The 24,310-nt window shown below is 41.2% G+C and overlaps 1 protein-coding gene and 1 non-coding gene across 7 annotated transcripts; both read right to left on the bottom strand.

Annotated features, from left to right (window-relative positions):
- Positions 1-699: 699 nt before the first annotated feature.
- On the bottom strand, positions 700-23,063 carry LOC101158558 (eukaryotic translation initiation factor 4 gamma 1). 6 transcript variants are annotated; one of them, XM_023964759.1, is made up of 32 exons: positions 22,624-23,057; positions 20,844-20,970; positions 20,679-20,765; positions 20,407-20,439; positions 19,335-19,355; positions 18,915-19,091; positions 18,184-18,280; positions 12,616-12,764; positions 12,319-12,411; positions 11,141-11,216; positions 10,207-11,067; positions 10,042-10,130; positions 9,744-9,927; positions 8,353-8,486; positions 8,089-8,208; positions 7,548-7,928; positions 7,207-7,353; positions 6,883-7,119; positions 6,613-6,717; positions 6,031-6,309; positions 5,806-5,923; positions 5,598-5,700; positions 5,104-5,420; positions 4,868-4,992; positions 4,595-4,767; positions 4,376-4,501; positions 3,557-3,638; positions 3,102-3,200; positions 2,692-2,835; positions 2,480-2,561; positions 2,186-2,326; positions 700-2,063 (listed from the first exon to the last, which is right to left on the bottom strand). In XM_023964759.1, the coding sequence occupies exons 2-32, from the start codon at positions 20,916-20,918 to the stop codon at positions 1,882-1,884; spliced, it is 5,037 nt and encodes a 1,678-aa protein (XP_023820527.1). In that variant the 5' UTR covers positions 20,919-20,970; positions 22,624-23,057; the 3' UTR covers positions 700-1,881. The 6 variants fall into 6 exon arrangements, with proteins under 6 accessions (XP_023820527.1, XP_020566747.2, XP_020566746.2 ...); XM_020711088.2 differs by having other exon boundaries at positions 4,868-4,989; positions 20,844-20,969; XM_020711087.2 differs by having other exon boundaries at positions 12,616-12,761; positions 20,844-20,969.
- Positions 7,446-7,521, bottom strand: LOC111949148. Its single transcript, XR_002875218.1, has one exon. It is a non-coding gene; the product is annotated as a small nucleolar RNA SNORD66 (small nucleolar RNA).
- Positions 23,064-24,310: the final 1,247 nt, after the last annotated feature.

Here is a 24,310-nt window from a genome sequence, read left to right as displayed (position 1 = left end):
GACAACGATCCCAAACACACTGCCGGGTGATGAAGGAGCAGCTTCATAAGAAGCATTTCAAGGTCCTGGAGTGGCCTAGCCAGTATCCAGATCTCAATCCCATAAAAAAATATTTGGAGGGAGTTGAGAGTCATTGTTGCCTAGCAACAGCCCCAAAACATCACTGCTCTAGAGGAGATCTGCATGGAGGAATGGGCCAAAATACCAAAAACTTCAAATTGCATTTGCAAGTGTTTGTTTATTCAAATCGTTGTGATTCAGGACAAAAAATGTGTACCATTCTGATGCATCCACCTGTGGACGATCCACCCAGATGTAGCTGAGCTGGTATCTAGCACAAAGCTGTTGGGCTAGATAGCTCCAATATTGCTTGCCATTTTTGTCGCAGCAGTAATGTTAGGTTGTGGGTGTGAGGTGCTGCAAGCTATAGCAGGAAAGTATAAACAAAGGGATGATGGGAAGTGTGGTTAGAGTCTCGCCCAGAACTCAGAGGTGAATTTCGAATGAACTGTTGCCGCTCTGGTCCTAGAAAAGGACACGTTTTTTTAAAATCTGGGTTAAAAACGTCAGAATCATAATTAAATGACCACTGGGAACTATTTTACAATAGATCAAAAGATGATTAACATCTAATACTAAAAAATACCAATGCATTCAAAATAAAAAAAAAAACATCTGAGGCAATCAAGAAACGTCTGCTCAGCAACTCATTCATCCTTTATTTTCAATGTTCAATGATCTCATCTTTCCAGTTTTAGATGCAAAAGAAGCAAGAATTTATTAAATAGAGAGAAAAGAAAAAAAATATTTACAAAAAAAGTCAAATAAAACTAATAATCAATGGATTATCAAAAAACTCTTCTCTGCATTCGGGCGACTGATGTTTCTCCTGGAAAATGAGACACTGCAATTATATCAGAAAATTATCGTTTCTGAAAAATAAAACTGAAAAAAAGTCTATTATATTTATGGAACAATCCTGAAATAAGTTTCCACTTAAAGTAGAAAAGGCTTTCAGATCACCTATTTTTTTTTTGTTTTAGTTTTTTTCCTTTCATTGTATATATTTATTTATATATATATATATTTTATCAAGGTAATTTCTCCACCGACTTCAAGTTTTAACTGATTGGGTCATAAGAGTCCTCTGGAACAGCTGAGTCAGTCCATATGGTTCTCTACTGGGTGTGGGAGAGGATGGCTTAGAGGAAGCACAAGTCCACACCCAGGTAGACCAAGTCAGCATTAGTCCTTTTGTTAGGCTCAAGATAGGAAACAGAAGGTGAAAATAGACAACCTTTTCTCTTAAAAACTCCATCTGGCAAATTATGATTAGCTCATGTACATTTTTATCTACCAACATTTTGTCCCACTAGATCATGAATAGAAACACACTTCAGTCATGCTGCACACTCCAGTAAAGGACAGACACAAGAGCCGTGCTTGAACACACACAGCGTTAAACCAAGGGGTCAGGGAAGCCACCGCGTCACACTCCCTGTTCGTTTTCTTCCTGCAAGTCGGATGACATGTTGGGGCGTTGCAACTGTCGAGATTCAAGCAGCCACTTGGTTTGTGCTACTTGACAGAGTTTTGTAGTGATGTGGGGTTTCTCACACCTCATTAAAAAGCAGTCCTGCTGAATGCGTTTTCAAGTTTATTTGAGGACAACAGGAAAGGGAGGAGAGACATTATTTTCTGAGTCCATCTCTCACAGAAAAGAAAAAGGAGGGAGAAAAAAAGATGTGTCCTCATTGAGGACTTATTTGAGTCTGCCACACTGGCAACATTGTCTTTGAGTCTCCACAGCTGCCTACAGAGCACAATTCTTGATAAAGTTAAGCGGCAGCTTTTTTGTTGTTGTGTTGTTTTGTTGTTGCCTCAATCCTTGTCAGACTCTTCCTCGGCCTCGCGGAGCCAAGTGAAGAAGGTGGTGACGGATTTTAGGGCGACGCCTTTGCCTGTTTGCTCTGCAGAGTCTTTGCTGGATTCCCATTTGTAGAAGGCCTCCTCTTTAATCACGTCCTCATCGTACAGAGTGTTGAAGAACATCAGCAGCAGGTCTGCAGAGACGACATGCAAATAAAGACGATCAGTTTTCACCCCGGTTTCCATAGAAAAATATAAACACACAAACATTTAATACAAACACAATATTTGTGCACAATCTGAGCTTGATACCGACTTGCAGGCTGCTCCATGTGAACCATGAGAGCCTGGAGGGCATAGAGGGCCTGCAGCTCCTTCTCCTCATCACACAGGTATCTCTGCAGCAGAGGGGCTCTATTCTTGATCTGCTCCATATCCACCTTGTATGGATTATCGCCTAAAAACAAAATCCATAAACAGGATAAACGGTTTCATCTGCAATTCTAAATTTGAGTGTCTGCAGTTACTTTCAGGTTGTTGCTGCTGTAAGAAAAACACGAACATGGATGAGCAATACAGGACACATACAGACTACATCACTCATACTTACATATGATGACCGACTGGCACACTGATGTCATCAACCTTCGTATAAACTGGTTGTTCACCGTCTGCTGATCCTCCAAATTAGCCTGTGAAAGGAAAAAACAATCGAGTGAGGAACGTGAAATAAAGTGATTACGATGAAAAATGAAGAAAACATGGTTACACACATGCAGAAAAATGACCCCCCCCCCAGAACACAAGAAAAGAGCTCCACACCTCAATCCAGTCCCGGATCCGTTGGTTGTTGGCCTTGTCTTGCAGGAGTCTGTCCAGCTGTTTACTGATCTCTTCTCCACTGAGGACATTTTTCCTCCCGACGTCCTTTGACTTCATTTCTTCATCTACAGTGAATTCAACTTTCTAAAAGAAACAAAATAAAAACAACAACAATGTGTTGAAGTAGATTTCAGACCATTAGAACATTTACAGGACATTTAAATTCCAATTCACATTTTCTTCATTGCACAAACTGGTGGGTGCGTTTTACATAAAAGGTCAAACTGACAGGAAAGGAAAGGAAAGGCCCTCAGCTGTCTGCTTTATTTTCAGCAGCAGCAGCAGCCGTTTGAATTGAACAAACCCAGAACCAGCCAAACTGTTCTGTTTTCGGAACAAATCCTGCCTACCTGATCTGTGACAAACGTGTTGACATCTTCATCCTTGGGCAAGATTTCATTCCAGCTCAGTCCAGCCTCTTTCCATAAAGCCCCGACCTTCTGAGGAGTCTGCATGTTCCACAAGATAAGAGCAAGAATATGAAGGGGAGAGGTTTATAAGTTAAGTTTAAGAATAATATTTAACAGAAAACATGTCAGGTATACGTTTGTTACCAAAAGTTATTTTTTAACTAAAATAACTCAATGGATATTTATTATTAGAAAAGCTGTGGCTTGTTTTAAGTAAATGCAACATTTAGGTTTACTTATAAATCCTCCTGTTCCTCCATTAAAAATATTAAAATATTTCACATTTCTGTCAGAATTTACCAGACATTCCAAGTATTTCTATAGACTCCAAAACAAGCATGCATATGTAAATGAGGCCTTTGGCGTGCCGTCGCTCTACGTCTGCTTGTACGTACCATTCCTTTGCAGAGGAGCTGGAGGATCTGTGCCAGCAGCACGCCGGCCTTCCCCAGAGGCACCAGAGGCTTTGAGATCTCCCTGAAAACACAAGTGCCCCACATGAAGGCTGCTTATTCAAAAGAGAAAGACATTTGTAAAGGAAAATGTTCCTAACAGTTACATGGTTGCAATAAAAAAATCCCACATTTGTGATGCTGGTATTTGAGATTCATCTGACTCTCAGATTAGAAGAACTGTCTCATTTTCACTTTCAGAATTCCTGATTCTAAAAAGGCCTTTAACCCCTTTATTTCCAACTTGGGAAAATGTTTCACTTTTGCTTTTAAGTTGATTCTAAATTCAGTTGAGATAAGTAAATAATGCAGTGTGATACGTATTTTGGAACAATCAGCATAAAGAAGTTGACAACCTATGTGTTGCTGTAATTTGTTAAATTTTGTGTTTTTTTACTGAACCTTGATCTTCAAGTGGGATTAAATTTAGTTTGGAACTGAATTTTGGAATTTTACGTTTATTGCCTTTGAAATTAGAAAAACAAAAACAAGGATTTATGTTTGGGTCATCCATAGGAATCAATATCTGAGAAACATCAGCAAAATCCCTAATCTCAATCCTAACCCATAGTCAGTTTTCACCCTATAAGTGAATAAAACAAATATTTGAAGTAAAATGACAGAAATTAAGAGCCACCAAGAGTTTTACTCTCTTATTATTCATAACTGTAAAATCAGTCAGTCAACCGGCTTCCTCCCTCCAGACATTTTGCATCTAAGCAGGAGTTGTCGGCTCAGCTCCTGGACTGTCCCAGCACTCACCTGAACAGCTGTCCCATGGGGATGCCTCCTTCGTGGAGCATAGGGGTGATCAGTTCAGCCAGGTACAGCCAGATGTGAGGTATGTCTATGGCCATGTCCTCCGCTGCTTCCAGGATCTCTTCTAGCCTGCAACAGGTCCAGAACAAAGCACGCCGCATCGTTTTAACGTCCACATCTGACGATTCAGAGACAAAAGTTCCAACCACGAGCTAAACTCACCCTTTGAAGTATTGCTGTGTGGGCAAAGTTCCTGCTTTTACAAGATTGTGCAGCAGCAGACCCATGTGCTCCCGAGCAATGGTGCTGCGTTCGAGTGTGGACTCCACACAGTTCCGTACAAACACATAGAGTAGTGAGGCACTGTTCAGCTCTGCAACACACTGCAACGCCTCCTACAATGACACACAGAGAGGAAACATCCAGAAAGCTGGTCAACTCAACTGAAGGGGATTTCAAGTTGTACTTTAGCAAGAGTGAGTGTCATTTCTGTACCTTCACATCATTGATGTGGAGGTATTCTTCAATGATGGCATTTGCTTTCTTTTCCACTTGCTCCTCGGTCAAGGCAGGCTTAGGAAGAGAGGGAGGAGGAGTGGGAGCGCTTTCACGTCTAACTGCTGAGAAACCAGATCAAAATAAAAGGTTACTTATTCTTTTCCCTCCTCAAACTCAAATCTCACAGCTGCAAAAGTGTTTTGAAACCTTTGCTTTCCTGTCAGGTTTCATACCTGGGAGGTCTTTGCTTGGGCCCCGGTCCCGACTCCCCCTGTCCCGGCTTCCTCTATCCCGACTCCCGCGGTCTCTGCTGCCTCTGTCGCGGCTTCCCCGGTCGCGATCGTCAGTCATGCTGGCGACACGGCGCACTGGTTCGTTTGAAGCCCGGCTGTCTCCGCCCCGGCTGCCGCGATCCTTCGACTCTCTGCTGAAGCTCCTCTTGGTGAACTGGTCTCCCCCCTGTTCCTCGCTGCGAGCAAACCTGTCAAAGCGATCCCTGTCGCGCTCACTTCTGTCTCTGTCTCCGCCACGTTCGCGGCTTGAGCTCGACCTGAAAGAATTGGGAAAATAAGTTATTGTTTTAAAACAAATCTAATTTCTAATCAAATAATTTGTTGTACTTAATCTTTAGTAGGGATAATAGGAAAATAAACAACCCACCGAGCATATAGCCAAAACACGACAGACAAAACGACAGATTTCAACAACAGATGCTCTGTCTGCATACCTTTGAGGAACTCTTCGATCCGTTTCTGTTGACGCCATTAGAGAACCTGACTGCTGCAGAGCGGAGAAGCGGTTTAGAGTGCTCGTAGCCGGACGACCAGAGTCTGGAAATGGGAGGGAAAAAAAACAATCATTAAAACTCAGACAAAGTAACAAAAACTCTTCAGTTTTGTTTTTTTTTAAATATAAATTTGCTTTTTATATTTTACCTTGTTCTCCACTTGCTGGTTTCGCTCCACTCCCTCCACTGCTGCCTTTTCCCCAGCTACTCCACATGCCTTTACCTCCAGGAGCCAGCAGCTGATTGTTAAGGTCCATGGTACCAGTCTGGAGAAAACACAGACACTTAAAACTAAATGGAACGGAATCAAAGATACTGACAAAACATGAGATTTGGTTTAACAAAAAACTAGATGTCTGCGTCTCTTTCTTGCCTTTGTGATCTTGCTAAGGCGGGTGGCGTCAATGGGTCGATTCTTTGAAATGGGGACCGTATTCCAGCCCTCATCCTGAGGCTGGCTAACCCGTCCACCTCCTGATGAGTGAGAGCCCCGTCCCCCCATGTTGCCCCCCATCCTGCCTCCGGGCTCCTTTCTTGACATGAGTTGCTGCTGGACCTTGATCTGCTCCCTGTGCTCCTCCATCTCTGCCTCTTTGTGGATCTGGTCGATCGTTTTGGGGCCCAGGTCTCCTCTGCGGGGCACCCAGTTATTCTGAGGAGCAGAAATGCAAAAGTTCAACCATTTGAACAAAAAGTGTTCCCTCTGCGGCCATGGTGCAGAGGTAGAGCGGTCGACCTCTGATTGGAAGACTGTAGGTTTTTGTCCTTGGCCAAGACACTGAACCCCACATTGCTCCATGCTGTTATTAAGTTTGTGCCAGTGTTCAGCAGCGGAGCTGGGAATGTGTGTGTGTGCATGGGTGAATAGGTTGTAAAGCGCTTTCGGCCTTCTAAGAAGGTAGTGCAGTGCTATATAAGTGTGCTACATAACTAATGTTGGTGTACGGTTTCCTACCCTTCGGAGATCAAGAACATCTTGTAACATGAAGCGAATTCTTGAAGACGTCTTTTTCTCTTTGATGATCTTGTCCATCTGGGTGAAGTACTGATCCATGCGAGGCTGGAACAGACAGAAAACAGGCTTAAAATTCCAAAACACTCACGTAAAACAATCTGCTCAAGTCCTCATCACTACATGTGCAGACCCAGAAAAACAAACATCATACCTGGAGAAGACTTGAGGTTCAGATTTTTTTTCTGATTGTTTTGTAAAAGAAATCCTCACCTTGGCTTTCTCAAAGTCCAGGTCTTTGCCAATAGTTGACAGTAGTCTGCAGAGGCACTCGAGAGACTCTTCGTCATGGTTTTTAAGAAGTTTCACAACACAGTCGTGCATGATGGCTTCTGTCAGCATCTTCAGCTTGAAAAGCTCTCCAATGAACTTTATGTTGCCCAGTGAGCGTCTTCGGGCTTTGTCTTTGGATTCTTCCAGCTCCACCCTCAGGCGTTCTCGCTCCTCATCCTGAGCGGAGATGCAAGGTGTTCAGGTGAGAACAACAGAAACGTCTCCCGTTTACCTCTATAAATGCACCAGTTGACCGTCTCGTACATCTTTGGAAGCATCCAACTCTTTCTGCTTCCTCTCGAAGATTTCGTCATCATCCTGGTCCTTCTCAAATTCTTTCTGGCAGCGGTTGAGCAGCAGTTTTCGGAAGTTCACAAAATTTCCTGGTTTGTCTGGGGTGGGAACTTTCAACTGTGGAAGCCGAGCATGAAAATTGGGCATTTCATGATTAATTCTGAATTGTGCAACATTTGCACTGTTTAAAGTAATACATAGTTTAAGGCTTCTTCAGATCCTCATTGCCATCATGAGCATTCAGTGGCCCAGACACGTGGCACAAAACAGGAGTCATCATCAGAGCGGAAAACCCCAGCTCCATGTCTTACCCCCATAAGGCAGCGGCACATGTTGGCGTAGGCCACAGAGAAGTTGGGCTCTGAGATGGCCTTCTCGAAGATGAGGTCGATGGCTCCCTTCAGCCTCTCTTCTGTGTCTATAGCCAGCTCCGACACCTGCTTCATCAGCTCCTGGAACTTCTGCGGAGTCAGCTTGTTCAGGATGCTGCGCAGACGCTTGAACAGCTCCCGGGTCTTGGCGTTTTCTGGGTCGTCATCGTCGACCTCCTCGGCAGCACGGGCATTCGGCTTCTTCACGGATGGCTTCCAGGCTTTTTCGGCTTTGTTGAGCTGGATGTCCTCACCGAGGCTGCTGATAATTTTCCTGGGTTCTTTTCGCTGGCCTTGCTGGGAGCGACGCGGCCCAGGAGGCTAAAAAGGCGAGGGAGGACATGTTCTTGTTTTAGACCAAAATATTCAAGAAAATAAGAATAATACACTTCATCAACTAATTATTATCCAAGTAAATTAATTAGTTTAAGATTATAATAGAGCGACAACCTCTGAAAAAAAATGCAACAAATTGACTCACCGGGCCTCGAGGTCCTCCCATTGATCTGCTTCCCAGATTCCCCATAAAAGAGGGGGTAAAATCCGGACCAGCGTTTGCTAGCCGAGATGGATCAGGAGGTCGTAGCGGAGTTTTGTTCACCTAAAATTAAAGCAGCAAAAAGTCTCAGAACTTGTATAAAGAGAGCTATAAAATCAAACTTGATTAGAATTTTAAAAGTTATGCAAAAAGTGTTACTTCCATGGCATTTTTAAGGGAATTTTCGACCAATCAAGCGTTTCCTACCTTGTCCAGGACGACATCACTGATGACGGGCAGGCCCTCGGGTTTGTGCATACTGGCGTTGCTGAACTGGAAGCGAAGTAGAAACTCCCTGTCGTACCGCTTCTTCTCCTCCGGATCTATTGGCTTCCAATTTTCTGAATAAAAAAGATGCGAGTGTTAGAAAAAAATAAAAACAAAAAGATACACATACTTTAACTTCAGGCTCAGTTCTCAAACATTTCAAAGTGAAAGTCTTCTTCATAGTTGTATAAAACAGCAGTCTGCAGCCTTTTTTAGGCCACGGACAGGTTTAACGTCATACAATATTTTCCCAAAGCGGTCCAAATGGGACCGAAGTTAGTGTTTAATGTATTTAAGCTTTGGTTTTCCGAAAAATCTATATTTCAAATGAAAATGCTATTACATGCAATTTCATTTTAAAAAACTGAAACTGTCTGTAGATATTTTGCATGTGTCCTTAAAGGTTAAATACTTAATTTACTTCTGATTTGCAAAAATTCAACCAAACGGAAGATTGTTATTTTCTTTTCCATAGGGTCAATTTAAAACTGGGAAGTCAATTCAAGGTCATATCTTTCGGGCAAAAAGATGACTCATTTGTTTTTGAATAAATCTTGTGCATTTCTCTAACACAGAGGGCAGAATTTTTTTGTGCTAAAGTTTCGTAACAGATGCCTCCCTACTTCAGTTTTGCTGTAAGGAAAATTCTTAAATTTTACAAGTTTCCACAAGTCAGCCACTTTGTTTCAAATCTTCATTCTGTCTTTGAGAAAGTAGCAGACACGTGACCGAGGCAAATGACATGCATCAGGAGTGAGCCATAAACATATAGATGTGGTGGACTGAATCCGATAGTTTGCTTTAGAATCAGAAAATAAGCAAAAGCAGACATAATTTCAACGCTACACTATCCTTTTTTTCCCCTAAGTGACCCACAGATCGGTAGGATTGGGGATCTTTGACTTAAAGTATGCTAATATACCAACACTTGCGTTTACTTTCCTTTGTAATTTTTGGGAAAACTACTTCTAAAGTGATTTTAGAAGCGATTTGTCTTTTGAAGTCACTTCTACAGACATAAGCTAGACAACAGTCAGGTCTGTCAGCTTGAAATAAAAGGTTTACTCATTTCTATCATGTTCACTGTTGGAACATTGTAGTTGTTTAAAACAGGAAAGCTTCAGTTTAAAGAAGTTTGGTCGCCCACATCTATATGGATGAAAGCGTTGGTCGTAAATACAAAACTACGTCACAAAAACTCTTCGTTTTTATTTTAAAGAATTATGTGTCATTTTCCACTTTGGTTTTCTTACTGAGAAATGTGTTTTTTTTAATGTTACAACAGGAGACCTCTACGAGCAGATGGAAAAGACTGGAGAACATCTACCCACCTTCTTTGTACTGGTACTTCTGGTCACTTGGCTCTGACTGGGATTTTTCTTTTTCTGGATCTGCATTTTGCTTGTCCTCCTTCTCCTCCCATGTCTCATCTACTGCTTCTGCGGGAGGTTCAGCTGGAGCTGGAGGGTTGGCCTGAGTGTGTGAAGGTTCAGGAACAGGCTTGGCACGCTGCTCCTGAAAGAGAGATGATGTTAAAAAGGTTTCAAGTGACAAAGGATAAGGCGATAACAGTGCTCCCGATTCTCTAGAGAAAAAACAGCGTCTGACTGCACCTGAAATGAAGCATACCTCGGTAAAGGCATCCAAGAGGTCCCCAATGGCCTCCTTCTTATTGAGCTCTTTCATGTTTTTCTTCTTCTTTGGCACAGATGTAGCAGCTTTAAGGAAATAAAAACCGGTTTGGATTTCAACCTTAAACAGTAGGAAGATGGTAAATAAAAAACATTTCCATACTTTGCATAGTAGATTCCTCTGGGCAGCTGACCGAGGCAGGAGTGTCGTCCACTTTCTTCTTTTGCTCTTCTTTATTGTCCTCCTCCACCTGGGCTGGTGCGGCGGATTTCACCGCAGGTGTTGATTCCTGAGTTGGAGAAGTGTTGGACTCGTCTGGGGATGTAGTGTCTGAAACTGGAGTTTTCTCAAACAGTTCTTCAGTCTCCTGAGGAAGGCCATTAGAGAGAGGAGCTGCTTCTGCTTCCACCTGTGTGGGTTCTTGATCCGCCGGAGAGTGCAGAACAACGTCCTCAGGAGGTGGAGCAGCGGGCTCTGGTTCAGAGGGGGGAGGAGGCTCGGAGACTTCAGCAACTGACTTCGCTTCCATTTCCTCTTCAGCCACGTTACCAGGAGGAACTGGAACCTCAACTGCAGCCGCCGCCTTAGTGCTACTCACTTGCTCGTCTTTTTCTGATTTCTTAACGTTTTCTTTCTCTTCTTCATTTTCTGGTTTCTTCTCAGGTGAAGCAGCTCGTGGCTCTTCAGCTTCCACAGGAATTTCTTGTCCTGCTGATGGCTGCTGCTGCTGCGGCGGCGGCGGCACGACTGGGGAATCGACCGTGTCGCTAGGTTTGTCGCTCCCTTCTTCTACTGCCTCGGGGACATCAGCCATAGCGGTAGCTTCTGGAGCAAGGGAAGGCGCAGCTTGCTGGAAGTCTTGGAGCGTGGACGGCTCCTCGGTAGCAGGAGCAGCGACAGGCTGTGCAGTTATGTCAGTATGTTGAGGGGTCTTCCTGTCCACCTCCTGTACAACCTCTTCTATGGCTTCTGTGGCTGAAGGTGAAGGGACTGCAGCACTTGCTGGGAGAGACATGCTTTCTTCTAAACAGCACAAACATGAAGCAAATTAATAAAAAGGGAAAAGTAAAATTGTCATTTAAGAGACGATAAACACCTTTTATTGGGTCTGCACTAACAGGCGGCAGAACTTCACCGTTGGTCTGAACTGGATTTGTATCTGGTGCAGAGGCCTACAAGGAAAGAGAGGTGGCAGTTATTACAAAAAAGGTGCTATAATACCGTCAGCACAATGTGTGACATAATAGTTACAATTCAATTAGAGATACCAGTCAGGATTTTTACTCAAAGATTGTTGCCTTAAGAAGGTCAAACTCCGACCCACCCCACATGTTCTTGAGGCATTTTTCACATGATGGCACATGTTCAAATAAAAATTGATATTAAAATTGCTTTTCTGAATATTTGTTCATTTACATCGTTGTGAATCAAGAGCAGACAAAAAAAATATCATTTGAAATGGAACATATTTGTGATGTAGAAAATATGGTTCCCGTTCTGAGCTCAGCAACAGGGAGGGAAAGGGGGGGCGGGGTTGCTCAGCACCAGCGGCTCTGCCCACAACCAAGAGGTGAATTTCTAATAAACTACACCGATTTTTTAAATTTCAGCTAAAAACAGCATAATCACAATTAAAAGACCACTTTAAACGATCTTAACCAATAAGAACCCAGAGCCATTTTTTCTTAAAAATAAAATCATGTGTATTTTGCCACAACCCAAGTGGACCACAGAATTCATTTCTGTCATTTTTCTGCTCCACTGATGTCACCATGGGTTCTTGTGGGTTCAAATAGATCGTGGGGCTTTAAAAGTATCAAGGCTTTATGAGAGACAAATGTTAAAATTGATAAATCAGAATACTTTCGTCTCAATCTGAGTATAATTATTCATAAATTATTACACTGATAAGTAAAGAATTTCATTTAACATGGTACAAAAAGTCCTTTTTGGTAAAAATGGAATAGAACTAAAAAGTAAATCATCTTTTATTCCAGTCATCAATGGAAGGTGAACCAAATTCTGGGATTGTTTGTTTTAAGTGCAGACACCAAACTGAAGAGAAAAAGTAAAAAAAAAAAAAACAGAAGAAATTCTTCCTTTTTGTCAGGTTACATTTTCTTGCACTGAGACTATATTTCATATCACAAACATTTCTTAAAAAGGGCTGACCTTTCTACAGTGTTAAAACATGACAATTTGGACAGCTCATAGCAATTATTCATTTTTTTTTTAGATTTATGAAGACAACACAGACTTTTCTTCATGTCTTACCTGTGGGGGGGTTGGGGTGGTGGTAGACCTTCCACCTTGCATGATCTCCTCTGTGATATCACGGCCACCCTGATTTGGGTCCCGTATTCTTATCTGTCAGCGATGCAACACATTTCTCAATTAAAACCATATCAGTAGAAAGAAAAGTATTAAAATAATAGAAACTAACGCTGAGATAGCATCCCTTTGAAGAGATTCAGAGTTAATGGAGTCTAAATGTGGACATTTTCCTCCATAAAAATTGGGGGGAATGAGGTGGAGAGGTTACATTAGACATAACTGGTCAGGGTACCGTACCGGTTTCCGTTCCCTCTTCGGCGGGCCTTGGGGAGGTGCCTGCGGTTGCTGAGAGGGCGGAGCCTGTTGCTGTTGCTGAGTTGGCCCGATCATGCCCGGTGTGGTCTGGACCGATTGAGGATATTGTGGCTGAGCTGGATAATATGCTGCTGATAAAGAAAAAAAAATGATAAAAAATAAAAAAAAAGATGAAAATCACCATGACCGAGGGACATGATTCTACGATATGTTGTTAATTTAAAGCAGTGAAAAGTCTTGTTTATGTTTAGTTTCTATGTGTGTTTCCGCATATCATTTTAAACTTTTCAGACACTGGTTAAGTAAAACTGTTGGTGCTAAAGATATTAAACATTTTTAAAATCCAGAAGTTACAAAAAAAAAATCAGAAATAGAAGATTTAGATGCATAAACTTCTGTTTACACATCGCCTGGTAACATTTGGCCTGATTTTCACACCAGTTTGGGCTCCACAGCTATTATTACAAACAGAGCTGCTGGCCAACTGTGCTGTAAAAACAGCGCTCTAAAGATAGCGCTGGGGTTTGATGCATTTATTTACAGCAATTTTCTTTTATATTTCAAGCATTAAAGTGAATGCACATCACATGACTGCAGGTTTAATTTAGAGTGGGGAAGTGATCTTTGATGGCCATTACGTGTTCAAAGTTGGCTTAAAAATGTTTTCAGGTGATTCCATCACATGACAGCAGGTTTCGTCATTGAAAATCAGGATGTTGTAACTGGAGAGTTTCTTCCATTTATTTGAGAGGAGACATTTACACTTGAACAACTAAAAGTAAAGCTGCTTGGGCGTAATAAGACAGCAGATGGGAGATAATTACAGACGGGAAGCGCCACCGAGTCACGCCACGAAAGCTCGCTGACCATCACAGAAGCACACACATACACGCACGCACTACTCACCGGGGTAGCGCTGAGAGGTAAGAGGAGCGCCGTGAAGAGAGAGACGATTGTTCTCTCTCCCACCCCCTCTACCCCCACCACCCCGCCTCTCCCTCGCAGCAAGAGAGGGCTCTGACCCAACGCAGCAAGGAAGAGGAGGACAGTGAGGGACGGGACAGGGAGGAAATAAGGAAAGAGGGCAGGAAGAGACAGATGCAGAATGAGTTAATGAAAGGATCCACAGGAAGCAGGGTGTTAAGAAGGTCCCATGAAATGCACAGGGGCTTACTGATTACTGCTACAGATTTGTAATAATTATATTACTTATAATTATATTAATATGTCGTTTTCTAAGACCAAGTTTCTGCAGAGCAGCATTAGAAATTCTCCTCCGAGTTGTGGGCAGGACCGTTGGTGCAGAGTAACCCTGCCCCTACATCCCATCATCTAATCATCACGCTCTCTCGCTAGGTTACACCCCCAACCTAACATTACCGGTGTAATAAAAATGACGAGCAATTTCGGAGCTATCCAGCCATACAGTTTTGAGCCAAATGCCAGTTTGGACGATGAAAACTGAGACGTACATGGATCTAGTCTTTTACAAGTGGACGCATCAGAATGGAGCGGAACAGGGAGCGTGCGGCCCGCCGATACTAACATCTATGTCACTGCTAAAAGCTTTTTCCAACAGCATTTTTTCATTCTGCTCCTGATTCCCAACAATTTAAATAAAGAAATATCCAGAAATGAAATTAAGCTTAATTTTCCATATATCCATCGTCCATAATCCCAGAAATGCTACAAGAACATGTTAAAAAAGCTCAAGTGTGGGTGGCTCTTTAAGGGAAACCTTTTTTTGGGGGGGGCAGCGGCACCAAACAGAAAATTTGGCTGGGTTGACCCTGAACTCATTCCCAATCAAATACTTTTACATTTTTGGCAAAGCTCCTTTCCTCCCACTTCTTTTAAAGCAATAAATCAAGCTCTACTTGACTTGAGTTAATGTGACTTAAGCGTATCTTTGTTTTTGTTTTCTTATCCATGCATTTCATCATCTCTGTAATGAGTTTGATAAATTTGTGTGATTTTTTTATTGCATTGACGGGTCAAAAGCGCTTCAATAGTTCCTGTTCGACAGAGTTTCCTTTCTATTCGTATCATTTACATCTGATATCCTTAATCCCAATTACCCCATTGACAAATCAATAAATCCCTCATACCGTCCTAATTATACAGGCTTGACATCATTCTATGAGGTCTACCGGGTTAAAGCTGTTTTGATCTACGCTCCTCCATCTCTTCACTGTATTCCTGACTCACAAATTTATTGTCATCGCGATATTAGTCTATTTGATGCACTTATCGCAAAAGACAGTGTAATGAAACTGCAAGTGATTACCTTAAATGTTTACGCACATTGTAAAAAATCTCATGGCAGCTTAAAGTATTTAAATCCATTTATGCATTTGACCAATCGATGGATCCCTTGATCAACCAATTGGAGCCTTTTCATGTTGGATGTCCAGCTCCTATGTAGACGTGGGTTCCTTTGGAGTATAACTGAAGTTATGTTGACTTATTTAAAAGAAAACTGCTGCAGTGAAATGGAAACAATGTTATTTGTTGTTTTGCCATTTGTTCATGTTTCGTTAGACAACATCAGCGCAATGTTGATCGCTAATATCGCAAGTTTTCCACAAATCGTGCAACCCTAATTTCTACTCTGTAATAGAATCTAAAATAGAACCCTACAAAATAAAGACTAGCTTTAACAAAGGCAAGACTTCCATGGCAAGTTAAAAGACTTAGACACACGACGGGGCTGTTGTATGATCAAATTACAGGCCATTTACCGTAAATTCCGGACTACAAAGCGCACCCGATTACAAGCCGCACCCACCCATATTCACGTGTGTAACTGCTTTTATACATACACAAGCCGCGTCAGAGTACAAGCCGCGCATGTGTTAGCCGATATTGTCATCCAGACAGATCACGGCCAGCATCCCAGAGTGAGTGCAATTTATTAGCACATTGTGGGTGGTGACAGTTTTGACTCTGGGTCACGTATTTGATAGTATAGACATCTGTCAAACAGCATGGACCTATATTCTGTTCACAAGTCCCTCAGTTATGGTGTTTTTATTTCATTTTTTTTTTACTTATTGACAATCTAGGTATCTAACATAAAATTACAAACAGTAACCATATAATCAACATTACATCCCTCAGTTATAATGAGGAAATTTACATCCGCGATTCCACATTTCCCATGAGTCTTAGGGGCTAAAGGCGGGGCCAACGCCCGGCTCGCCATTCTGTTGTACGTGTTTAAGAATTAGCAAGTAGCAGCAGTGCATGGAGGGGTGAACGGGAAAAGCTCTCCTTCCGCTTGTGTCGCAGCAGCGTTATGGGAGTAACAGGACTGGTTAGAAAACACAACGGTAAAATAAAGCAGCGGCGACTGAAAAGCGCGCGCCTCAGCGTGATACGCGCGCCTCAGTGCGGCGCGTGCGTCAGAATTCAGAAGCCTCTGCACTCCGCGGACGCCTCTGCGCTCCGCTCCCGCCCCGCGCGCTCCTTGTCTCCCCTTCCTATCTACTCCGACACCTCTTGCCAGGGCAGCTTCAAGGAGGAGCACTTCGTCCCCGTTGCGCCGGTGGATGGAGCAAATCGTTTCTGTGCAAAGCAATCGGACTTAATACTGTACGTTTTGTGTATGAGGGGCGGATGCGTTGTTACGTGTGGGAGCCATCATACTGCCATCGGCCCCGCAGCTCAATCGGCAGGAGAAGATGTCTCCAGCTCACACGGAGGCTGTGAGTTTTTCAAAGCAAAATTCCGCTTTTACGGTTTCCTTAGAAACCGTAAATGGAGTGTAAATTCACTCCATGCGCTGTTCTCTCCGTCACGCAGCAAACCGGCTTTTCCAAACCCGTTGGTGAAGGTGGACTTTTTTACGCTGCTTTTAACGATTGCTTTTAACTTGAAAGCTTCATCATAATGTAGCGGCGATCACGTGCACGTTGGGTCTAATGGCCCCAAAGGATTCTGGGATGCGGCCGGGCATGCGTGTTTCGTTTTGTTGAACCATGACTGAAGTGTCTAAGACCTGAAGTCAACTCCATGCTGTTTGGCTGCTAAGAGGTGTGTTGAATAAAAATGCCTCGTGCTTGGTGTTAGATAGAGAATTCAAACTATTCACTGAGTTCGAAAGTACGTACATGGTGGCCGCCAATTAAATCCATAAATTAGCCGCGTCACTGAATAAGCCGCAAGGCTGTAAGCGCAAGATAAAAGTAGCGGCTTGTAGTCCGGAAATTACGGTAAATGTTTTTTTAGTTTGTTACTTATGTAACGAAGTGAATCATTTCAAAGTGTGCTTTATTTTAAATGTTTGTTTTAAATACACGTGTTGGCCTAAAATGTAATATAAAAAGGACATGTTTGATTTGATCAAATTTTCTTTAATATTTTGTGTTCCTGCGTAGATCTGCTGAAACAAGTAAAAGCACGACAGAAATCCTTTGAAGGAAGATTCTGCTGACTGGGTTTTTGCTACCTTTTCAGATGGAACGCAGCTCGCACAGCCAATAAATCATAAAGGCTGTTTGAGTTACATTACCCATTTCTGTTCATGGACAATACCAGTTTGCAAGGCAATGAAAGTAAGATATAGAGAGATATGAAAGGCTCAAAACCTATTAATTTGATTTGTTTAACAGTTTTGAATGATTCCACACTTGGTTATAAAAAGACTAAACCTTCAACAGCTGAGCTGGACACAAAAACGCATCTGTTTTTTTCTTTGCATAAATAACATGTATAGGATGGGGGTTTGACTAATGGCCTCGTTGAGCTATAACCTCACACTTGTGCCGACTATCAGACCTCCTCTCTCTTGTTATTCATTCCAGATCATCATCCCTCCTGGTTTACATCTTCCCGGTCGACTGCAGCAGCCGTTACTCAACAACGTGGATTACTGTGTTTACAAGTAGCAGCACACGGTCCTGCAGGGAAAACTTGATACAAATAGTTTTGAAATATTTAACTTAAGATGATGTTGACAGAAAATACTTTTTGTTTGCGGGCAACTCAATCAGAAACGCTCAGGGTTGTTACTTTTCCTCTGGAAACCTAAAAAAGCGGTCAAAAGTGGGGGTTCTGGATGGTGCGTTTGAAATTCTTTTAGCATTGAAAGTTCCCGCCTCATATATTATTGGTATTTACACCAAGGTGTCAATCATACTTGATCACGCGCCACTATCGTATGACCTTTGGTCACCTAAGAAAGGTTTAAAAGCCATTTCATGGAACCTGCAAGCCAGCGTCAGGTGAAACTGCAGATAGATAGACGACAGGCCAAGCAAGCCAGACTACAAGCATCTAGCAGTTAATACACATGGAAGAGTTTAGACTCAGAAAAACATTTAAGCCCAACAAGCAACCAAGCAAAACGGATAAAATCTAGAGGCAATACTCACAATTTATGATTTTACCATAGCTTGAACTTAGAAAATACAAATTAATGATTTTTTGGGGTGGAATTTGATGTTTAGTGAGTTATGCCATTTTACTGATGAGAATCCAGTTCATTGTTGTGCTTGGTTGATATTCATTTTTAGTTTATAAAACATTACAAAAAAAAGAAAAACTTACCGAAACCGGGATATTCTGCAGGACTTGTTCCAGGGTAATAGCCTGTGTTACTGGTCACAGGATACTGCTGGGTAGGTGTCATGTATGGGGCCCGGTACTTCACCAAAAGAAAACAAAAAAACAAGTTATAAACAATAAAAAGACAAAACAAAAAAGAACAAACCTCCCCAATAGGCCCGCACAATATACCGCAAATGTTTCATTATCGCAATATCAAGCTGTGCAATATGCATATCGCAAAAGACAACGAAAATTGCAATAAATGGTTAACCTAAATGTGGTAAAACAATCTTATGGCAACTTGAAGCAATCGGATGGACCCTTTCACGTTGTTAACCAATCAGATGGAGCCCTATGATGTTAGCTGTTTGCCTCCTATGTCGACGAGGGTCATTTGGAGCATAATCTTTGAACTGTTGCAATGAAATGGGAATAAGGTTTTTGGTTGTTTTGCTCTTTGTTTATATATCGCAAATTATATCTTTATCGCAATATTAATCACCAATATCTCATATTGCGAGTTTTCCTCAAATCGTCCAGCCCTACTCCCCAACATACATACTTTAGAGAAACTAATGTGAAAGTTTCAAACCTCCGTCTCCCTTAAACCAATGACATCTATTTACTGAATGCTTTATTTAGCTTACTGTAACATGATAAAGCATCAACTCCATGTTATGTGGAGCTGAGCGACAATATTTACTAGAGCCAAATGGTTTAAATGGGCGAACCTGTCCAGGGGGAATAAAGTAGCTTTGAGAGCCTCCGAAAGAAATCTGCTGCTGAGGGATCATCATCATCTGGGAGCTGGCGGGGTAGACAGGCAGAGGCCCGGCGGGCCGAGGGCCACTACTCGACTGCACCCGTGGAGCACTGGCGGCCATTGCGGGTCTGTTCTGATAGTAAGTCTGGAAACAAGAACAAAAAATTGAAGTAAAAAATGATTCATGAAGAAGAGACAGCGTTACTGCTCTGTGCTGTGTCAGCTTAAATCATCCTGACTCACATTGGAAATATTTTGACTTTTGAACGTGTGACTTTCCATTTAGATACTAATCTAGCCTCATCCTGAAGCTGTTCACACACTAAAATCCATTTTTGTAACCAAAAGTGACGTGAAGGCGTTTAGCGTTTAGAGAGAAAGCTGTTACCTGCAGCGCTCTGTATCCACCCTTCAGCCGCACAACACATGAGCAGAGAGCAAGAGAGGTATGAGATTAAGGTGAAAACGAAGACAATGAGGAAGGCCCAGATTACAAGAGAGAAAAGAGCCAGCAGCATATTTTGTGGTCAGAAAACGTGATCTCGAACTCCCATAAAGGGCCAACTATGTACAGGTCTTTCTAAGACAAGATCGTATTGTCACTTTTGTTTAACTACTATCAGCAATCGATTACTGTTGGTCAAACTATTTCACTGCAAAATGGTTGAAGAAGAAAAATGGGGGGGGGGGGGGTCTGGTCCTCAATTGAAGAAAATTTGGATCTATCAGGGGGAAAAAAGTGTAAAAGTACACAATATGTTAAAATTTAAAACACAGTCTTGTACTTTATCAACTACCATGATGCACAAAACACACAACCAGTTGTAAACAACATTAGGAACTACACTACAGAACCTTTGAAATAATGATTCTTAAAAAATGTGTCTAAGAATGAAATTGAAAAGAAAAACTTTATTTTGTGTGTGCAAAGAACAGGAACATGGTGAAAAAGGAAAAAAAAAAAGCTGTAGAAATGAATGACATGGCAGTGCCCTTTCCATTTGCAGAAGTTGGAATCAGGCATATCCTGCTTCCTGTGACAGTTATCTAACAAAAAACTCAAATTTATGTGCCACCATTATAAAAAATTCAACTCTACATAAATAACCAGTAAAAATAAAAATGGGAAGACTAAAGAAAATCAAAATATATAGCTACTTTAATTACTTTTGAGATGTCTAAAATATTCAACTTATTTTTTTGCAAAAAACAAAAACAGAAGTTTACAGCATATATGGATATAGATAGATGCATAATTAGAATAAATAGAAAATATGTTCTGCTTTTAATACATTTTACTTCAATGGTTGTAAAAGTTAGAAATCCTGGCCAAATCCCATTTTTTTTTAAAACTGCATGTAAACCTCTAAAGCAGCTATTCTTCGATTTTCAGCTGCGAAAATGTGCACAAACCTAAGAACACAGAGAGGATGTAAGGAATACTGAAGGGAAGTTAGTACCTGTTGGTGTAAAGTACGGGGCCCTGTGGCAAACTGGGAGAACGGCAAAAAGGACAGAGAGGATAAATCAAGACCAACATTGAAGAATAAAGCAAAGCGACAAGGCGCATGCATTAAGCCAAAGCAATAAAGCAGAAGAAACATGTTTACATTTAAAGCACAGGAAAAGACCATTCTTAAATATGTAGCACATTTATAAACTACCTCCATCAGTGCGGATTAGATGACGACAAAACCATTTAATATAAGATTTAAATAGTTATACTCATTACCTGTCTTGGCTGTTGAGCAGAAGTCATTTGTGGGGGTTGCTGGGGGGCAAAGACAAGAGAAGGGGGCTGTCCTGGGCCGTAAGCGGCCTTGTAAGGAGACAACAGAAAACGTTTGTTAATAAACTCCAACCTACTTAAAAAAAATGTATGTTAAGTGGATCTCACCTGTGTCAATCCAGGGGATGGGGACGGATTTGGGACAGCAGTAGGTCCCGTTAAAGGCTGCGGTGGCTTGTTCATTTCACGTTCTTTTATGGGTCTGCATTAGGGTGGCGGTGTGTTGCCAGCCTTCTTTAAGAGAGAAGGGGGAAAAACTGCATTTTAGGTGAAGCTGCAAATAATTTACTTTGAATTACAAATACAAATTAGGATAGCAGGACATTTAGATCTGCACATACTGGCCCATTTCTGCATGTGTGGCAACATGGAACAAATAAAATGGGTGTGGCCTGTGGTTTTGCCTAATGATAACAGTAACACCACCTCCAGAAAAGTCATTTTTCAATCTGAACCACTTGCTTAAACAATGCATAAGATCTTTCGATTAAAAACTGCAACTATTCATTTAAGATTCCTTTCTCTACTCATTAAACTTAAGTCATATCCATAATTGAGGCAAAAACATTGACCTACTAAAGGGCACAGAGAAAACCCAAGAATGACTTGAAACAGGAGGTGAATACAGCTAGGCCCCACAGAACAAGATAGTCCTCAACCTTTGGACATCTACCATCAGATGGGAATTATTTGCCCAATTTAAATTTTTAAAGTTAAGGAAAGGGGGGGGGGTCAAAGTTCATTTTCTGTGTTAACAATCGCTTCTATAGGTTTACTCTAGTGGGCAAACTATTTCGAAACCAAGTTAGTGTCGATTAACAGTATCTGATTGATTTTACAGTAAAGATAACATTGAACAGACGAAAAAAAAATCAAAAGTCGTGAATACAGCTAGTAGACGTGTCACAGAACATCCACCTGCTGACACACGAACTCTCGTTAGCTGCTAGCTAGCGACCATGCTTCGAAGGCTTTACCGAACAATGCTACCATATGGTTCCCCCGGTGGTGACGGATAAGAGGCTTGTGAATCGTGATTAAAGATGACAGTTCCTCAACGAAAAGATTATCACGTCTTATAAGTATGTAGGATGAAATGTATTCGCCGGCCTATTAAGTGCGGCAGCAATCTAGGCCGAATTGGGTTACATGGTGGTTAGCCGACAGCCGGCAAACGTTACGTGTCCTACTACAGTACTACACTGACATTTTTTCCACCCTCCTACTTTAGTATTCTAATAATAAAATATGTTAGTCGGAAAAAAAACTAGAACGCTAACAAGACTCAATTCAATAATCAGATAAATAGTGCCACACTCGACCCCGATTACCAGAAAGCTATTGTTGGAGAGCGGTGGCTAGCTGCATTAGCCCTGTCCTGTACCCCGTGTTAATCGCAGGCCTTTTGAGTTCAACGGTTAACTTTAAAAATCAGCAGCCAATCCTCCATCGTTACCTCGTTCATGTTTAAAAAAAGACAAGAGTAAGATATTAACATTTGACCATTAAAAAAAACGATACTGTCCTAGCAGCAGCAACAACAAAAGTAAAATAGCTTTTTAAGCCCCTAAACCTGGGCGTTTTTAAGCTAGCTAGCCTTATCTAGGAGATAACGGCCCCTGGTTGCCACGACCTGTCAAGCTATCTACGCGAGAAAGAAACAGCAACGTCGCAAAAACCGACGATATAACGCCAAAATCTTAAATAAAAACAGTTTTACTCAATTAGAAATGCAATTTTCGATTGGTTTGCTTGCGATCTCCGTGAAAGGCTGACAGCCGACAGGGCCTGTTCATCCTGCATGCCTTTGAGGGGGGGTGATAGAGCTGAGCTTGGTTGTACTTGAAGCTAACAGTCAGAACCACGACGAATTTGTTCAAATCCTTACCAGGTACAAACAGTGACAGTTTCAGAAAGTAGGAAGTCAGGGTATCAACCTCTGGTTAGTCTTCACTTGGTGGTAGAAGGTTTTCCGTTTTCTTGTCCTTTACTCCAAACGAGAAGTTGCCCTTCTTTGCTATTGGCTTAGCAAGCTAACCGGCAGATGGGGTGAGCGGCACGGTTGTCACTCCGTTTTAAATCCCAGGATTTCCAAAAGTGACAGTGCTCAAAATCTATCAATACAGTACCGTGGGAGTACTATTGACAACTCCGATGGCCCCAAAATGTGCCTCTGGACCACAGGTCCATGATCAAGGCTTCGATGGTGTCGGATTGCCGGTAAGGTGTGTACACAGAAACCGTGTGATGACACTCAGAAGGAGGCCATACTACGATATTTCTGCCGTGTGTGGAGCCGGTGCGCCTCCAAGTCGCATGGGCTAACTTCCGGGAAATTATAACTTGATGCTGCGTCCTTGGTCATGTGATACAGGAGTTTCAACCGTTTGAAACGTCTTCCCTTTTATTTTCTCCTTATTCATGTCTTATTGAATTCCAAATACATTTGAGTTAAAAAAAATTATATATATATAATTTTTTTTCTTTTTCATTTTTTTACCACAACAGCAGTTTTTGCTATAAAACTTGGCTTTTAAAACTGGCTTTTAAAACTTTTTGATTTCTTTCTCACATTTAAACATTTTGCTTACATCTTTATTAATGTTCAACCAAAACCTGAACAAAAGTGTGTCCACTTTTTCCCCACCAAAAAGATTTGTTTAGTCTTTCTTCTTGTTTTTATTTATTTATTAATTTGTTTGTTTGTTTATTTATTTATTTATTAAGGCCCTTCAGCTTTTTGTGCATGTCATGTTGTGACACTCATCTTTTCTAACAAAACTTGTCTTTCACAGCAATTTATTTAAAAACAAGAACCTTTTTTTTGTCTTACATTTAAATAATAAATATGGCTGGCATGAATGAAATAAAATGTAAATGAAAATATTAAATTAAATATACGGGGTTTTTAAAACCAAGTTGCAGATCTGATAAGACAAGAGTACTGCAGTATTTCTCCGACACAACAGATTTTGGACATGCTCTCTAAAATGTAACAGAATAGTAGTTTTACTTTATAAATATATTTTCTACTCTCCCTATATTTAAAAATTAAATACATATCTAAAAACATAAACTGGGTGCAAAACTATCACAAAATGACAACAGAAAACACAAAATATTCAACTTCAAACAAATTTACCAAAAAAAGTAAATTTAGGATTAACACATTTTATATTAATTCAAAATGAAAACAAAAGTATGATCAAATGAGGAAATTTTACATGAATCCAAATACATCCTTAATTTGACTTTTCTTACTAAAGTGGTTAATTCTTTATTGTTGTAGTTAATAAAAGTGCGGTTTTCCTATAAATGTTTGTGCCTGATGTCAAGCAAAGAACATTTCTCTTTTTACAAGTTATCAAAATACATGTGCAATTTAAACATTTTGACATCACTTTAAAATCAGGATATTCTGTTTCATGAGGGCACAGCGGCTGTTGTAATAATGGCAGACTATTTCATACAGTGCTGCTTTCAATTAAAATTTGCGAGACACATTCCCTAAATAAATTTATAGGTTTTAAAAATGCATATGTTCAAATGTTGAGAGTTTTGTGGTAAAAATATGT

Source organism: Oryzias latipes, chromosome 17 (assembly GCF_002234675.1).
Source record: "Oryzias latipes chromosome 17, ASM223467v1".
NCBI lineage: Eukaryota > Metazoa > Chordata > Actinopteri > Beloniformes > Adrianichthyidae > Oryzias > Oryzias latipes.
The sequence above is the reverse complement of the archived record's forward strand: the minus strand, read 5'-3'. Positions and strand labels throughout refer to the sequence as shown.

Bases quoted from the DNA above. Each gene is read 5' to 3' on its own strand.
- LOC101158558 (XM_023964759.1), bottom strand. From the start codon at position 20,918: ATGAACAAGCCACCGCAGCCTTTAACGGGACCTACTGCTGTCCCAAAT. The intron at 19,092-19,334 runs GTAACAGCTTTC...TCTTGTTTCCAG, and splicing joins GTGGATACAGAGCGCTGCAG to ACTTACTATCAGAACAGACC. The intron at 11,068-11,140 runs GTGTTTATCGTC...TGTGCTGTTTAG, and splicing joins TAGTGCAGACCCAATAAAAG to AAGAAAGCATGTCTCTCCCA.